The sequence below is a fragment of the Empidonax traillii genome, unplaced genomic scaffold (assembly GCF_003031625.1).
Source record: "Empidonax traillii isolate 1590-97213 ecotype Southwest subspecies unplaced genomic scaffold, ASM303162v1 scaffold1507:size98983, whole genome shotgun sequence".
Taxonomy (NCBI): domain Eukaryota; kingdom Metazoa; phylum Chordata; class Aves; order Passeriformes; family Tyrannidae; genus Empidonax; species Empidonax traillii.
The window spans coordinates 23,136-41,133 of record NW_020956700.1 but is presented as its reverse complement, the minus strand read 5'-3'; the positions used below and the strand labels follow the sequence as shown (position 1 = coordinate 41,133).

The following is a 17,998-nucleotide window of genomic DNA, read 5'->3' as shown; positions in this document are numbered from 1 at the left end:
AAGTTTAAAAAACTCCCGTGTGCGAGCAGGAGGGAGGAGGAGAGGAGGCGGCCGGGGAAAGCGGGGGAGGGAGGAGGGCTCGGCTCGGCGCGGCCGCGGCTCCCGCCGCCATCCCCGGCGCGGCGCGGGGGGCGCGGGGGCTCCGTGAGGCGGCGGGGGCAGCGCCGCAAGTAGGACGCGGCGCCATGTTCTGGGCTCCCCCCGCCTTCCCTCGCCGCCTCCTCCTCCTCCGTGAGGGGCCGTGAGGCAGCCCCGCTCCCCGCTCCGCCGCCGCTCGGCCCGCGGGGGATCGTGAGGCGATGTGGCGGCGCTGCGGCGGGGCCGCCCCGCGCCCTCCGACATGACGGGCAGCGCCACCGCTGCCATTTTGTCGCCGGGCGCGGGGCCGGGAGGAGGCTCGGGACGGCCGCGCCGGGGGTAAAAAAAAAGCTTTCAAAAAACCAGCGTTTGGATGAATATTCGGGGCACCGGGAGGCGGCGGGAGCGGGGTCGGCGCCGGGGGTGGGGCAGGGGGAGCCCGGCGGAGCCCCCCCCGGGCAGGGAGCCGGGAATCCGCCTTCTTCCTGGGCAGGGCCCTGCGGGGAGGTAGGTCTGTGGCTTCAGGGTCCTCTGCTATTTTTAACCGTGTTTTAAATGATTTTTTAAATTATTATTTTTAAATTATTTTTAATAATATTTTTTTTAAATAATTTTTTAACCGTTTCTCGCCCTTTTCGTCCTATCCTGGTCCACCCCCCCTCATACTCCTGGGGGCTTATTCACCATCTTAAACACAGACTTAACGCTTTAAAAACACGAGCCGAAGCTCCTCAGGTATAAACTCGACTTTTCAATTTTTTTTTTTCTTCCCCCCTTCCACCTCCACACTTGGATTGTTGTTCAGCTTCTCTTTTTTTTTTATTTTTTTTTTTTTTTGCCTGGTGCCAAAGAAAGTTCCGAGAGCTCGGAGCTGAGTGCTCGGGGATGGGCAGAAGGCAGCTGGAAAATCAACATTATTCGACCTGTCGCTGCTGCTTTTTACCTGCCAGCCCTTACTTAAATTTTAGCAGTGAGGTTGGTGTGTCCTGTCCCTGCAACCCCAAATCCTTCCAGTTTTTTCACGAGTAGGGATAAAGGTGCCACTTGGCAATGCTGTTCCGTGTTGTTACAGATGTGTTTGTTTTTGTGGCTGTGCGTGCACGTGGTTTTTTGGGAGAACTGAGTGTGTGGTTGGAATTCTGTCGCTCTCAAATACCTGTTAAAATCAATCGTACCTTTTATTCAATACATCCTGTAATTAAAAAGGATCAAACCCTTTTGTAAATCAGAGGTAAGTAATAGGATGTTTGATGGGGTGTTGCGTTTCTTTCCGAGCCTGTATTTAATATTTTATGGCTTGGTCTTCCTAAAACAACTTTTTATGTGGAATTCTGTGTGTTCCTGTGCAGCTGAGCTTGTTACTTGGGGCTGTTAAGTCATATAATCCCATAAAGTTCCATCTTGACTAATAAATCCTACTGTAAACGTCCTGAAGTGGATGATACGGGAGATATTTCTTCCTCAGTCTCATTTTTTTTTGGTTGTTTATTTTTTAAATTCTCCCTCCACCTTTCCTAGAGATGCAGTGTTGGTGGAAGGTGGTGGTGGGGGGGGGTTGGTAGTTGAAATGTGGATTTTCTGGGTGTTGTACAGCCAGAGTTGAGTTTGGTCATCTACTTTCTACCCAGATATTTCCAGTTTTATCACATTATTAGTCACAGTAGTGCAGTTGCTGTAGAATTGGTTTATCTTAACAATAATCATTTTCTGTCATAATTAACCACCTGCAGAAGCGGGGACAGTTATTTTTCCTGACTTTCCTCCCCAGCAGTGCTCACCTGGGCATATTTTTGGACGTTCCTCCTCATTCCCATCATTAAACCACCACCTAAATGCCAATATTGCCCAGCAGAGTCAGTTTGAAGGCTCTTGGCTGTGGGACACGGAGGTGGGGCTTAAAACTCGGCACAAAATTCAGCTTTTCTGCTCTACAACTGACCCTTTAGTCTGAGGGTTTGGTCCTTTTATCAGCTCAGAACTGGGACAGTGATAAAACACCGACTGGGACTCGGAGCATTTCTCACAGCCCTGGTTCTGGGGTGCTTTAAAACTTCTCTGACACTCTGATTTCTCTTTTTTTTTTGGAGTGGGGGGGGAATGATAACCCTGGAGGGCAGTACCACGCAAGCATCTTTACAGAGTGCTTTTAAATGAAAAAATACATTTTAAAAAGGCTTTTTTTTTTTTTTTTCCTCGAGGTGGTTCCTTGCTGTGACACTTAAAAGAGCATTGAAGACTTTAAAGTGACACACGACCATTTCAGTTGTGTTTAGGTCTTGCCTGTGGGTGCAGAGAAGTTCTTTGGGACTCTTCCCGTTTCCCTGTTTTTCTGGGATGGTGGATTTACTTCACGGCTCGTGAGAATTCCCTGTTGACCAACATTTTGGGAAGTGCAGCCGCAGTTACAGATTTTTTTTCTCTGGTTCAGGTGTGCCTCCAAATTCCAGCTTGGAAAAAAAACACATCGAGGGCTTTAACTGATGGAACTTTAACTGTTTTCCATCAGGAAATGCATTTCCTGAAGAAATAAGTTCCTGTCCTGCCAAAAAATTGGTGGAAAAAGAGGGGGGAAAAAAGGCTTCTTCCAAACCCCTGCTTGCAGCAGGAACTGTGTGTTGTATATCCATAAATGAATAAAATTCCTGCTGTTCTGCTCCAAGTGTGCCCCACCACCACTTAGGATGTTTAAAGGGATTTAGGGCTTTTAAAATACTTTTTATTTTGCTGGATCTAAAAGATCATTTCATCTTCACTGATGACACATCTTTAAACGTCCATGGAATGGTGGCAGAGGCATCCCTGGCTGCTTCTTAAAATATTTACATCCCAGAAGGCTGGTGTTGAGCTGTCCCTGGTAAATATTTACATCCAGGAGAGCTGATGTGGATCAATCATTCCCATTTCATTCATTCTGGGGATTATTCCCTCCTCCTGCCGAGCAGGTGTTGGAGGAGCTGGAAATTAGGGATTTGGACGTGTGGAACACACGTGGTGCTGTTGTGGGTGGGGTCTGAGGGAGCTGAAATCAGGGAGGATGGTTTGGACACCAGAATTCCCAGCGTTTCGGGGATCCCGGGGCTGTGCCTGGAACGGAGCAGGACTTTCCTGGGATGCCAGGAAGGGAGGGAGAAGGGTCTGGATTGACAAGCAGCTCCACTCACTGAAGCAAACCCGCTGTGTCCACAGCAAGTCCAGATCCCAGGTGGGAGCAGAGGGCAGGAATGTTGTGCTTTGGAATGATGGACACTTCCCAGCTATTTCTGGGACACTGCTCCACTTGTTCTGCACAGAATCCTTCCCTGTCTGCTCCTGCCCCGCTGTCCTTCCGACAAACCAACCCGTAAATACGGAGTCTGGGGCTTTCTGGGATTGCTAAAATCAGTCCTGGAGCTTGTGGGAGCACAATTCTGAAAGAATTCCAGAAAGAAGGAAAAAAACCTGGTTTGCCTTCGCACCACAGTGTAAACATTGTGCTCTGATGGAGTCCATGGTTGGATGCTTTTCCTTCAAAGCCATGGAAAATCAGGAAAGGCTTCTCTTTTCCAAGTAAGAACTTGTCACCATGTCCTAGTTAGTCCTTAAAACTGCCCTTGGTTAAGATGCAGTTTGGTTTGGACGGGGAATGCTGCATAATGTGAAATATCAGAGGGTAAAAACGTTCATTCCTTGAGCCAGATCCTCTCCTGAGCTCTGTCTGAACGTGGAGCAGCTTTGAGTTAAAAAAAAAAAAACAAACAAAGAAAACAAAGCACAAACCCACAACCAAATAAAGAAAACACCAGAAGGTTCCTGTGTCTGTCCCCTGCTCCCTTCCCTTGGGTGATGCAGGATCCTCCAGGAATAGGACAGGCTTTGTGGGATGAGCCTAAACAGAGTCCCGTTGAGGGAGTGGCTTCGTGTGCCCTTGTTCCAAGACCTGAGGAGGTGTTTTGGTGTTGGGGTTGGGGTCAGGTGGTTGTTTTTGCAGCATTTCTCCCTGTCCTGGGATTTCCCAGAATCCCAGAATGTTACAGGTTGGAAGGACCGTGGAATGCAGCTTGCAGGGGCTGTGCCAGGTCATGGCTCACCACTTGAGTTGTGCAAGTGACTTAAATCAACCTGTCCCATCTCAGATCCTCCCAACAGAGCCCTGAAGGGATGAATCCAAATCCAAATCCGTGCGGTGGTTTGGATAGGGAAGAGCCGTGCCCCGGTTGGTGCCTCGTTCTGATATCTGGAGGAGGATGTGGAACAGTTGGAACTGTGGGATGTAGCGGTGTTTGTGGGCAGCCCCTGGTCCTCCTGGGAAGGAGCAGCTGAGGATTCCAGAGGAAGGGAATCCCGGTGGCCGCGGGCCAGCGGTGGCACCTGCCCGGCTCCCTCGTGCCCGGGGCAGCGCGCCAGGCTGTGGGGACACTGCCCGAGGGGGCAGAGCTCTGGCAGGGCCACACAGCTCCTGGGGGTGTCCTGGGCACATCCACCAGCAGCTGCTCCAGCTTGGGCCAGGACACTCCACCTTCCCTTTCCTGGCTCTTTTCCACCAGGAGCTGAGCTTGGCCTGGCCTGAGGTTCCCCCAGGGTTGGATCATGGGAGGTTCCAGCTGAAGGTCTGTCCTGAGTGCAGGTGGCAATGGCACAGGGGGGTTATCTTTATTTGTTTGTTATTTTTCAATGTGGTTGTTGAGGTTGTTTTGGTGGTCCCTGGGTCATCTTGGAGCAGACCTTGAGTCCTGTCTTTGAGCATCTCCAGAGCAGCTCTCAGCCCAAGGCTTTCTGTAGGCCCTTCATCCAAGCATTTGCTGGCCTGGTCACATTCCAGATGGGATCTGAATCGGAAATTCATGCAACATTCCATTGGAATTCAGTTGGAATAACATCCAGTGGGAATTCTGGGGGAAGCTTCCAACAGGAGCGTTGAGAGCGTCGTGTCCTCACCATCACCGTGGAGCAGGGCATGAAGGGTGGGCTCCTGCAGGATTTGGGCATTGCCATGGGATCATGGAATGACTTTGGCTGGAAAGGACCTTAAAGCTCATCCAGTGCCACCCCCTGCCATGGGCAGGGACACCTCCCACCAGCCCAGGTTGCTCCAAGTCTGTCCAGTCTGGCCTTGGACACTTCCAGGGATCCAGGGGCAGCCACAGCTTCTCTGGGAATTCTATTCCAATCCCTCCCCACCCTCATAGAGAAGAATTCCTTCCAAAGTCCTGAGCCTTGCCAAACTCCAAGGACACTGTGACTGTGGAGGGTTGGCTCCTCCTAACCCTGCTGCACAAATCCAGCAGATTGGAAACCTGAGGAGATCCATTTCTGCTCCAGCTCCCAAGCTGGGTGAGAACAGACCTGGAATATCATCCAGGATCCAGCAGGACACGACTCTTGGAGCCTGGTGACAGTGGCCAGCGATGGTCATTCCTTACTGTGGGGGCACACAGAACTTTATGTGGACAGGCCAGGACTGGGAGACCAACAGAAGTCCCAAAGACACGACCCCAGTGTCTGCAGGAGTGTGTGTGTGAGACAGGACAACTGGCTCTGCTTTCAGAAATCATTTGGGCTTCGCTTGCCTTCTTTCCACTGCTCTTCCCGCTTCCAGAGAAGGCTTCCATGGGATTAAGAGGTGTGGAGGACTCTCCCAGTGCCCCCCCTGGATCACTTGGTTGGTCTTCACCTGCCTTTCTTGATAAAAATACCCCAAAGTGGGATGTTCTGTCCTGGGGGTTCCACGTGCAAGGGACACTTCAGAGCATCTGCTGCTCATGGAGCTTTTGCTGTTCCTGGTGTTTGTGCTTGTAAATTTGCCTTTTATCTTGGAAAATTATATTCCCAACTGTGTCCTTCTGTCACCTTGTTAAGCCTTTAACCACAGACCAGGATTTGGGGACTTGGGCCTAATTCTGGGATCTCCTGCCTGTGGGTTGTGGGTTTTCTGAAGTGGAGACTTTGCCCTTTGGGCTCTTTTATCCAGGAGAAAAGGAGGCTCAGGGGGGACCTTCTGGCTCTGCAATCCCTGACAGGAGGGGGGAGCCGGGGGGGGGTCGGGCTCTGCTCCCAGGGAACAGGGACAGGAGGAGAGGGAACGGCCTCAGGCTGTGCCAGGGGAGGGGCAGGTGGGACATCGGCAGGAATTTCTCCCTGGAAAGGGTGGTCAGGCCTTGGCAGGGGCTGCCCAGGGAGGTTTGGAGTGCCCAGCCCTGGAGGTGCCCAAGGCAGGCCTGGCTGTGGCACTCAGTGCTCTGGGCTGGGGACAAGGTGGGGATGGGGCACAGAGGGGGATCCATGGGCTGGGAGGGCTTTTCCAACCATGATAACTCCATGGCTGTGCCTGTGTTGATGAGGGAGAGAGGGAGGGTCTGTCTGCCAGGTGCCTGCGCAGGGAGCGAGTCCCAGGTGCCAGCTGGGAGAAATTCCATGGAATGCAGTCCCTGCTCACCCCTGGCTGTGCAGCTCATTTTGGAGCCCTGGGAAGGGTCTGGGCTGTGCCTTTGGGACACGGCAGAGTGCAGGGAGCAGATAAGAGCCCTGGTTATCAGCCAGCAGGGGGGATGGATGACAGGGCAGTCCTGAGGAGCTGCAGCCATCCAGCAGGATGGAGTGGTGTGTGCTGCAGGCACCTGGCACTGCCAGGAATACAAGCTGGGATGGCCACACTGGGGAGCTGGGGGAGAAGCAGGAATCTCCTCACCTGCAGGAAAGCCAAGGGCTGATCCCGGCAGAGCACCCAGGAAGTGCCTGCTGGAGCAGGGGACACCTGCTGAGGGGGACAGGGACAACCCTGGGCCAGAGTGGGACAGGAACAGGACAGGGACAACCCTGGGCCAAAGAAGGGCAGGGCCAGCCCAGAGGACAAGGCAGGACAGGCCAGGTGAGGAGCACTGGGCAGTTGAAGCTGCACCACGTGTGACATCCCAACCCAAATCTTGCTCATGGATCCAGTCCATGCTGGGGATGTCCTGGAGGTGCCTGTTGGGTTTCCTTGTCTTTGGTGCAGCTGAATTTCCTGAGGACACTCCACCCCAGGTGGGTTCAGCTCATCCCCCCAGTGCTTCCTGCCCATCCACAGCAGTGCAGGGATCTCAGTGGGATCCCCTCCCCTCATCCAGGTGTTCTCCAGGACTCACTTGTGTCACATTTGTTCTGTGAGGGAGGAGATGTGACAGTTGTAGCCTTGCTGTGTGTTCTCAGGGAAGTGCAGATATTTGGAGAGTGATTCAGGAGCTGGAATTTTCCTTAACATCACAAAGACTTCTGAAACACAAACAAGGAGTAGATTCCAGTGTTTCTGTTGTGTCCAGTGAGCTGGTTTAGCTGGAATGTGGCTTCCCTGAGGTCACCTTTCCCTTCCCCTCCTCACACTGGCACATCCCTGTGGGAATGGCTGCAGTGAGCATGGATGAGGCCCAGCATCCCAGCTGGGCCCCCTGAGCCCAGTTCATCCTCCTGGGTCTTCTGCAGGGTTCTCAAATCTCTTAAAACATCAAGCCATCCTAATTTTGCCTGGGATTTTGTTTGGAATCCTGCTGTTCCAGCAGTGATTCCATGTGTCAGTACACCACTGACACAGTGTTGCCGTGGTTTCTCCTGGGGAGGATCAGGAGCTCCTGATCCCCAAACAAATCTCCAGCTCCACCAAGCCACTTCCAGTCCTGACCTCTTGGGTTCCGAGATGTTTGCCTGTGCCTTTGGCCAGGATCTCAGGGAAGAAGAGAAGGTGGAACTTCTGAATCAAAGCAGAGAGGAATCATCAGCCTTGCCCTAAAAACCCCCATGGTGGGGGAGGAATGAGATGATCTGGAAGGTCCCTCCCAACCATTCCAGGATTCTAAAAGGAGCAGAGTAAAAGCAGAAGATGGCTCATCTTCCATCATATTACAATGTTTTCTGCTGCATCCATGGCTACTTCCACATCTCCCTCAGATTTCCTCTCTACTCGTGAGGAAACTTGGTCCAGTTCTGTGTTTGCCTCTTCTCCATCCTCGAGGAGGGATGGATGGATGGATGTCCCACCTCTCTGGGTGAGGGCAGGTGCTGTTTCTCCCTCACAGTGACATTTGCGTGCTCTCAGCCCCCTTCCTTTTGCCTTTCTCCTCCCTCACCCTCCCATATTCCCACGAACTTCCTTGCAAAGAGGATGAGGCAAAACCCGCCTGGTGCAGGAGCTTCCCGGGCTGGAGAACAGCTCCAGGAGGAGTCCCTGGGTGCTGGATGGGCCTCCTCCCTGGCCAGGGGAGATAAAGGAGCAGGCAGGACCCTCCTGCTGCCGAGCAGGGACCCAGATAGGGGCAAAGGCAGCTTTGTTTGACTTTTTGCCCTTCTTTTTGGCGGGAACTCAGGGGGTGTGTGGAGCAGATGAGTGAGGAGACTCTGTCTGTCCCCAGGCTGATCTCGCTGGAGGCTCCTGATTACCCAAATACTGTTGAGTAAAAAGATGCTGTTGAGTGAAAAGATAAAAAATTGTCATGCAATTGGCTTTAAAATTTCAGACCAATGAGAGCTTTGGAGTTTTGTAGCTTTTGGGGGGAGTTTGGGGGCTCTTCTTTTTTTTTTTTTTCAGAGTCATGTGTGGGATCAGGAGCGTGGACTTGATCTTGGGTTTCTTCTCCCCACCCTCACATTCTTCTGGAGGGCTTTGGCAGAGCCATTCCCTGTCAGAATTCCTCTAGGAAAACCGTGGAGCCTTGGAAAAAGCCTTTCCTGTCTCACACTGCTCCTCCTCCTCTCAATGAATCACTTGTGCTCTGTGTTGCTCTGGGCTCCCTTCCCTGTTGACTTCAGTGCCTGGGATTTAATTAGAAATCTAGGGGTGTTATTTGGAGCTGGAAAACTCCATCAGATTCTTCCCTGGGCGGGGGGATTGCAGGAATAAAAATGGAGGCAATTCAGTATTTGCATGTTAACTGTGTGAGCTCAGCAATCCCCTCCTGTCTCTGCACGTGGTCCTTTTTATCCCAGCACATCCTCCCTTTCCCACCTGGAAACAACCCCTGCACGAGGATGGGCTTTTCCAGGGAATCTGCTGGGAGTTATTTCTGCCCTGTAAATGCTCTGGGGGTGTGGACAAGGCTGCTCCTCGTGTGGGAGGAGGGTCCGTCCCGTGGAGGCCCAGGGATTGGGCAGAGCTCACCTTGGCAGTGCAGGGATGTGAATCCTGGCAGGTTTGGGGTGAAAAGGGGCGGTTTGGGTAACAAAGGAGCAGTTTGGGCTGGGCTGGGCCTTATTTAGCGGCTCATTTACATCCCTGCTGTTGGGCCAGTCGATGGGAACCCCAGAAAATAAAAACCTGTTTAAAAACAACACCCAACCCCTGGGCTGTAACACCCTGGAGCTCCCACACCCTTGGGGACATTCTCCCCACCCTCGGGGACTTTATCTCCAGCTTCCCCTGCTACACCAGGGTGGGGGAGATAAGGGGACAGTGCCACTCCTGGAGCCTCCCCTTCCCACAGCACCCAGCGCATCCCTTTGTTTGCCAGCACAGGAGCTCCCTCCGTGCAGATCTTGCCCAAAATACCCCCTCGAGCTGCCCTGGAGAGGAGGATCAAACAGCACCTGGTTTGGGATCCCCAGGACCTGCTCTCAGGGGTGTCTGGGCACACCAGGCTTGAGAAGAAGTTATTTTAACAACTATTTAACTGCTGTTGTAGTAGCCCACGAATTGTGTGGAGGGTCAGAGTTGTTGGTTTAAAAATGGATTGTTCGGTTTCATAGTTTTAGGATGCTTTTCACTCGGTTTCGTGGGTTTTTAGAATTCTTGTATTTGTTGAAGATGCTGCTGCTCGTCACGAGCAAAAGGGTTAAGCCAGCATTAATCTAGAATATAATTTAATAATGTGATTTAGATGAGTTATTTATTCTATATTTATATAGAGAATCAGTTACTTAAATTATTATTTAATCAGAAAAGAGCACGTTTTGAACTGTTGATGTTGTTTGCAAAGACAGGCAGCAAACCCAAATCCTGCTGTCCAGACCGGCAGAAGGAGGGATCACACACTGAAACCATCCAGAATCCCTTGGATTTTCACCTGATCTGTGCCCTCTCTTCCCTCCCCAGGTTAAAGAACTCGTTCTTGACAACTGCAGGTCGTACGAGGGCAAAATCGAGGGCCTCACAGATGAGTTTGAGGAGCTGGAATTCTTAAGTACAATCAACGTAGGCTTAACCTCAGTCGCAAACTTACCAAAGTTAAACAAACTTAAGAAGGTAACTCCAAACCTCCCTTTCCCCCCGTGTGTCCAGTCGGGTAAAAGCAGAGCTGAGCTGCTCCAGGGTTTGTGTTTGCACTCAAAGCTCGAGGGGTTTCTGTGCCTTTCAGCTCGAGCTGAGCGACAACAGAATCTCAGGAGGCCTGGAAGTGTTGGCGGAAAAGTGTCCAAACCTCACACATCTAAATCTAAGCGGCAACAAAATTAAAGATCTCGGTACAATAGAACCTCTGGTGAGTGGGGGTGACCCCCCTGGGGGTCAGGGGGGGATCCTGCCGGGGTTTGGGGGGAAGGGGCAGGGACACTTTCCACCCACCAGGACACTCCAGCCTGGCTTCGGACACTGCCAGGGCTGGGGCAGCCTCAGCTTCCCTGGGAATTCCATTCCACTCCCCGGGCAGGATTGTTTTCCTGGCTCCCAGCTGGCAGTGGGAAGCCATCCCCCTGTCCCGGATCCAGGCCCGGATCCCGGTCCCTCTCCCTGTTCCCGATGAGCCGCTGGGTCCCTCTAGTGGCTGCGGGGCCGGGCTGGGCTCCCCCCCCCCCTGCGGGAATCCCGGGAATGCCGCAGCTCCCAGGACTCCACGGCCTGTGGATCTGCCCTGCAGACACAGCAATCCCTTAAAACGGCTCCAGGAGCGGATCCATCGTGGATCTCCTTCCCCTCAGCAGAAGGGAAGGGCAGAGCTGGTGAACTCCGAGGGTTGGAACTGCTCCCAGTTGTCCCAGTTCTCCCAGTTTCAGGCTCATTGTTTCCCTGGTGTCACTGTTGCTCCACACACTAAACTGCAGGAGGGAGATGGGTCATAAGACTTGACAGAAATATTTAATAAGGGTTGATACAAACCCTCAACTCTTGTGCTTTTATTATTAACATTATGAAGTGCTGTGGGCAGTGCAGACTACCTCCCAAAACAAACCCAACCAAAAACCCCAGGAATAAATTCCTGTCCCATTTCTACACCTTTTCCATTTTCCAAAGGCTGAGGTAAAATTATTCAAATATTTTAAATATCTCTTAGCAAAGTTCTTGTGTCCAAATGCCCTGTTTCTGCTTCCATCTGAAATAGTTTCAGTACACCTGACTGGCTCTGGAGCCTTTGGGATAACTGTCTGGATATTATTTATTCCCTGTGGTCCCTCGCAGCACCATCACCTCTTCCCAAACTTTTGTGAGCTGCTGAACTCAGGGGAGACCCTTCACCCTTCCCAGACCCCACAGCACACCCTGCAGATCTCTCCCTACGCCAGTCCAGAAGAGAAATGCCCAAATGCCCCAAAATATCCCAAAATAACACCCCAAAACACCCCCTTTGCCCACGGGGATCCCTCGAGCCCATTCCCTGCGGCTCCCACCGCTCTGTGGGGGCATCAGTACAACCCCAGAGCTGAGACACGTCCCTCTTTCCACAGAAAAAGTTAGAAAACCTGAAGAGCTTAGACCTGTTCAACTGCGAGGTCACCAACCTGAACGACTACAGAGAAAACGTGTTCAAGCTCCTGCCCCAGCTCACATACCTCGATGGCTACGACCGGGACGACAAGGAGGCGCCCGACTCGGACGCCGAGGGCTACGTGGAGGGCCTGGACGACGAGGAGGAGGACGAGGATGGTACGTGCAGGGCGCTGCCCGCTGTCCCCGAGGGTCACGGACCCAACGTGCTGCCCCGGTGCCTTTTGCTTCCAGCTCTGACTTGGTGGCAGGAGAAGGGTGTTCTCAGCAGCTCCTTCCTGGCTTGGTGTAAAGGAGAAGTGTCTCAGTGTCCTCAGAGGAGCGAGGGGAGAGGAGATGGGCAGGGCCTGAAAGAGCAACTTTCTCAGTCTTGTCTCTAGTGAAAGACCGCGACGACAAAGAAGCGCCGGACTCGGACGCCGAGGGCTACGTGGAGGGGCTGGACGACGAGGAGGAGGATGAGGATGGTATGTGGGGGTGAGGGGGCTGCCTTGGGAGGGTTGGCTTCCAGCTCTCGTGGTCCTCAGCAGCTCCTGCAGCTCAGTGTCCTCAAAGGAATGAGGGGAGAGAGGATGGGCAGGGCCTGGGAGAGCCACGTCCTCACAGGGCAGGCTCTGAGCTCTGTGGGACAGGGACAGGCTCTGTGGGGCCAGGGACAGGCTCTGAGCTCTGTGTGACAGGGACAGGCTCTGAGCTCTGTGAGACCAGGGACAGGCTCTGTGGGGCCAGGACAGGCTCTGAGCTCTGTGAGACCAGGGACAGCCCCCAGGGAATGGTTGGAGCTGTGTCAGGGCAGGCTCAGGGTGGATCTCAGGGAAAGGTTCTTCCCCCAGAGGGTGGTTGGCACTGAACAGGCTCCCCAGGGCAGTGGGCACAGCCCCAAGGCTGCCAGAGCTGCAGGAGGGTTTGGATGATCCTCTGGGGCACAGGGGGGGACTCTTGGGGATGGGCCTGTGCGGGGATAAGGGTTGGACTGGATGGTCCCTGTGGGTCCCTCCCAGCTCAGCACATCCCGTGGTTCTGTGGATTTTATCCCTAGTGAAAGGTGGGAGTGAAGGGGTGGGAGAAGGAAGGCACTGAAAGGGTTCAGGGAACAGAGCACCCAGGGATGAGGATGTGGGGCAGAAATGGGTGAGAAGGGTGATGTGCAGCTGTGTGGATCCAGATGGAGAAGAGCAGGGTGAGAACCTGGAAAACAGCAGGAATTCAGGAGCTGAGGCTGCTCCATGAGGACAAAACGAGATCAGGCAGAAGAGAGAGTGAGTGCGTGTTGAAGCAATGAAGGAACAACCAACCTTTCATGGCAGGGAAACGGGGGGTCCCAAACAAACCTTTAGAGGCAGGGGAGTGGGAGGGTCCCAGGGCTGGAGGTGCCAGCTGCCCCCAGCAGCCAGCACGGCTGGATGAGCCCTGGAGCTGGGGAATGTGCTGGATCCCAAACCCAGCTCTCGCAGCAAAAGCAGAACAGCTGCACTTGCACTTTTCCCTCAGTGCTGAGTGGGAGCTCTGAGAGGGCCTGGCAGTGCCTGCTTCCACACAAATGCATGGAAAAGCTCCCATTCCTGCAGCAGGGAAAACACTCTGGGCTGGAGCACATGGGGCAGCTGCATTTGATCCCTTTGCCCTTGGAAAGGGGCTGTAACCCCCTCAGTGGATGGGAGGTGACCCCTTTGTGTCACTGGGGGGGTGTCAGGGCACAGGAGGGTCCCTGGGGAGGGTTCCCAGCTCATGGGGGTGAATTCTGCTCTGCCCTGCTGGGAGCAGCTGGACACCGGGAGAGCTGGACGTGTCCCAGGGCTCCGAAATGCAGATTAATGGGAAGTGGAGCAGCTGGAGCTGCACCAGTCCTGAGGCTCCACGAGGGACTGAGCAGCCCCAGAGCAGGGGGGCAGCTGCACAGCTCCCTGAAATGCTCTGCTGGCCCCAGGAGGGCAGAGCTGGGGCAGCAACGTCCTAAAAACTCAGCTTGAAGTGTCTGAGGGCTCGTTGTGTTTGTGCAGAGGAGGAGTACGATGACGATGCTCAGGTAGTAGAAGATGAAGAAGATGAGGAGGAAGAGGAGGAAGGAGAAGAGGAGGATGTGAGTGGAGAAGAGGAGGTGAGGATTGGACTTGCTCCAGCTGGGAGCAGCTGGGCAAGAAATGCCCCAAATACTGACAGTCTTGAGGGCTTTCAGTTCCCCACTCTGTTCAGGGCTCTTCCCAGGAATGTTCCTTGGGGCTAAAGTGGGACTGTGGGAGGTTCTTGCCTGTGCTCCAGCCTTAGATCCTCACCTGCCACTCCTGAAGGGCTCATCAGCCTCCTAAAAGCAGCTCCTCAGGCTCTGGATGTGTCCAGGGTTTAACTCTGCCCCTGGAGCACCTCCCCAACCCCAGTTATTCCATCCCAAACCCCAGTTATTCCCTCCCAAACCCCAGTTATTCCATCCCAACCCCAGTTATTCCATCCCAACCCCAATTATTCCCTCCCAAACCCCAGTTATTCCATCCCAACCCCAATTATTCCCTCCCAAACCCCAGTTATTCCATCCTAACCCCCAGTTATTCCCTACACCCCCCTCCCTTTATAAGTGTGAGGGAAGTGATTCCTTTCTCAGACCTTTCAAGGATTTTCCCTCTGTTGTGAAATTCCGTTGGGATTCTGTTGTCAATCTATGAACTCTGACCATTGTTAAATTGCCAAACTGTCCAAACTGCTGCCCTGACCCCCCTCTGACCCTTCCTGGTGTCCTGACCCCCAGGAGGACGAGGAAGGCTACAACGACGGCGAGGTGGACGACGACGAGGACGAGGAGGAGCCCGGTATGGCCCTTTCCCTGCACACCAAATCCCAATTTTGGGGCTGGCAGGGGGGGTTTGCAGTGGGGCTGGGTGTGGGTTTGTGTCCTGCTCCTGCTCCTGCTGCTCAGCAGCTCTGGGGTAACTGGGGCTGTTCTGGTTTTCCAGAGGAGGAACAGGGACAGAAGAGGAAACGAGAGCCTGAAGACGAAGGGGACGAGGACGACTAAACTGAAGAACCTATTTTGAAATTTTCCTATTGTGATTTGACTGTTTTTACCCTGTATTTCCCCTCCCCACACCCCCAACCCCCCCTTTTATTTTTTTTCTTTTATTTTGTTTTTTTTTTTCTGATTGTAATGTTGCTGTGGGAACGAGAGGGAGAAGCAGAGACTGGGTGGGCAAGGGAATAAAATACTATTTTTACTGCCACTCCTCCTCCTATTCATTGGAAATTTCTTTCTTTTTAATCCCTTCCTTTAGTCCCTGTAACTGCAATAGTGAGTATAAACCAAGTGGTAATTTGTTTCTTATTCTTGGAGTGGATACTTTGCCATCCCAGAAGGAAAATAAGGATCCAAAAGCTGCAGCCTGGGGGGGGGGCTGATGCCCCAATGGCAGACTTGGACAGGGTGGTGGATGGTGGGACCTTCCCAGTCACTAAATAAAACACCCAACAAGCGTTTTTTTGGGGGATGCTGCTGGGGTTTGAGGCAGAGCACCCATCCCTCCACAGCAACAGGGTGAGAATGGCATCTTGCTCCGTGCTTTTCCTTTCCCCCTGGGAATGACTGCCATTTTCAGCCACTTTTTCCTGCTTTTGGAGCTCCTTTGGCTTTTAATTGTTGTTTTGTTTTGTTTTGTTTTGTTTTCTCTCTGTAAATAGTGACCAAATGTTTTTTTGTTGGGCTTGTTTTTCTTTTGGGGTGTTCCTTTGGATCTGCTTTGTGGGGTGAATTTGCAATCCCTGCCCTGTGTGTTGTGTGTTTTTCCTTTTTCCATTCGTTTTTAAATTTTTTTTGGAGGGGAGGGGGGAGTTTTGTTTTGGTTTGGGTTTTGTTGTTTTTTTTTTTTTTTTTTTTTTTTTTTTTTTTTTTTTTTTTGGCTGAGGTGCAGCCAAGACACTGAAAATGGCAGGCATTTAAATATATATATAAATATATATAAAAAGTGTTCCTAATTCCTGAGTTACTAGTGAGATGAATTTGACAGTTGTAATAAAACAAAATGTTCCAACCCTTTTAAATAAGGTGTGTACTATTTTGGTCTGTAATATATAACACCAATAGAGTCGATTTTAAGTGATGAGAAACTACTTCCACTTGTGCTCTATACTTGGAAAAAAAAGACTTTTTACACCCCTAAATCCAGGAGGCAGTTCAGCATGTAGGGTAGGAGGTTTCTTTTCATACACTCAAGCACGAGATACTAATTAAAATTGTATTTTCTTACCTAGTGGAAGTCAGTAAAATGACTGAAAATGCCTAGTGAATGTACAGTTTTACTTTCATATCCCTCTTTAAAAATAGCTTTAGAAGTGACTTGTATTTCCTAGTCAATATTTCATCTGTATAAATACATTTGCAACAGGTTTTTTTTTTCCTTTTTTCTTATTTTTTTTTGTTTGGTTTGGTTTTTTTTTCTTTTTTCTTTTTTTTTTTTTCCCAGAAGAGCCAAACTTTGAGTTTTATGTCTGTTTGTCATTGATGAATTTCAATAAATCTTTTTATACAATTTTCCTGTGGCTTATTTGAGTCCAACAAGCCAGGCTGGGAAATTCCCCGAGAAATTTTCGGGAGCTTGAGGGAGACCTTTTGCTCCATCAACAGGCTGTGCTTGGATGAACCCAAGGGAGAAGTTGGGGCTTTAATGCAGCTTCTGAAATGCCATTTTCCCTCTGGAATGTGGATGATTCCAGCAAAACGTGATCCTTTGTGCTGTTTAATCCTCTCCCTGTTTATCCAGGCCTGGAAGAAAGAATTCCTGGTTCCTGCAGCCCGGGGGAAGCTGCTTTGGGAGCGTCCAGGGAAGGGCTCCCTGTGCCAGGAGTCTCCAGGCTTTTCCTGTCTCTGCAGCGAGTTGGGTCTTAAAGGTGAATTTATGGAACAAGCAGCACGTTCTGGATGCTCCCAATCCCGTTCCTGTGCCCTGCAGGAGCTGGAGAAGCTCTGGAAAATCCCGTTTCTTCTTAGTTGGATCTTTTTTTGGGGGAAAAAAAAGGCCTTTCTGGTGGAGGTGGGAAGGGACAGATCCCAGTGGGAAGCTGCTCCCCCTTTTCCTGGCACTCCAGATCCTTTTCCCAATCCCTCTCCAGCTCTCTGGGAGCTCCAGGATTCCCAGAGAAGGATCCATCCACTGCACAAGTCCTGGAGCAGCTTCAGCTCCGCTTGAGCACCAAATTCCCCTTGGGGTGTTGGAAAGCCTCTGGGAAGGAATGGAAAAGTTGGATTCTGAGGCTGGAAAAGGCCCTTTCTGGGGATGGGAGAGTTGCATTCTGGGGATCTCACTTCAGTTCAAAAGGCAGCAGTGCAAAATTCCTAAAAATACACCAAATTTGTCAAAATTCCCAGTCATTTCTTGCCTTTCTCCCTATGGAGAGTCACTGAGCTGAACCCCACAGGGACCAGTCTCTGTCAGGACAAAGCACCCTTTGATTTTAGGGATATCAGGAAAAGGAGGGACCAGCAGCAGCATCCTCAGAAAACTGATGGGAAACTCCCAGTTAATGAAACTCCACAGCGTTTGCTTAATTCCCAATTTCCAGACCCAGACCTTGTACCTCCATCTGTAAGTTCCAGGGGGGTATTTTTATTTTAATTTCAGTTTTAATTTTCGTTTTCATTTGAATAGGGCCTCTCCCAACGCTGGAAAAGGGGGAATTAACAATAATCCTGCAGCTGAGGAGCCTCAGACAAAGCAAAACCTCCAGGAAGCAGAAAGTAGGTCAGGATGATAAGGATGAGCAGGGAGGGGTGGCATTGCCAGGGAAGGGGAAAACAGTGGGAAAGGCATCACCCCACGGTGATGCCACGGTGGGGAAGGGAAGGGACAGCTGAGGGCTCTGAGCCTTTTTCCATCAATCCTGTTATCCCTGGGGGTGTCAGAGGGGCGATGCAGCAGCAGGATGGGAAGGGGGAGAGCTCAGCCTTGGTCGGGGCCAGCTTGGGAAATGCTGCGGTAAATGGGGATTACCGGGCTGGATAAAGTCCTGGAGGGGTCTGGGAATGTACGGGATCAGCGGCCACTGCAGGAGGTCAGAGAGGGCAGGAATGGCATGGCAGGAGGAAAGTGGGAGGTTATGGATTCCTGGGTGTGATTTAGACCCTGGAAATCCCTGCAATGTACCCAGAAGCAGCTAAAAAATCCACATGTGTCCCATCTGTCCCTGCCCTCTGGCAGTGGGAAGACATTCCCTGTGTCCTGACCCTCCATCCCTTGTCCCCAGTCCCTCTCCAGCTCTCCTGGAGCCCCTTTAGGCCCTGGAAGGGGCTCTCAGGTCTCCCTG

The 17,998-nt window shown here is 51.9% G+C and overlaps 1 protein-coding gene across 2 annotated transcripts in view; it reads left to right on the top strand.

Moving 5' to 3' along the window:
* The window catches only part of ANP32A (acidic nuclear phosphoprotein 32 family member A), an 18,282-nt gene extending 2,055 nt beyond the window's left edge, over nt 1-16,227 (top strand). Inside the window, exons 2-8 of one of the 2 annotated variants that reach the window (XM_027907643.1) lie at nt 10,112-10,261; nt 10,374-10,496; nt 11,677-11,875; nt 12,097-12,183; nt 13,717-13,814; nt 14,457-14,517; nt 14,662-16,227. In XM_027907643.1, the coding sequence (XP_027763444.1) occupies nt 10,112-10,261; nt 10,374-10,496; nt 11,677-11,875; nt 12,097-12,183; nt 13,717-13,814; nt 14,457-14,517; nt 14,662-14,723 (780 nt within the window). In that variant the 3' untranslated portion in view covers nt 14,724-16,227. Of the gene's footprint in view, nt 1-10,111; nt 10,262-10,373; nt 10,497-11,676; nt 11,876-12,084; nt 12,184-13,716; nt 13,815-14,456; nt 14,518-14,661 lie in introns of both variants that reach the window. The other variant, XM_027907642.1, reaches the window with a different exon arrangement.
* Nucleotides 16,228-17,998: the final 1,771 nt, after the last annotated feature.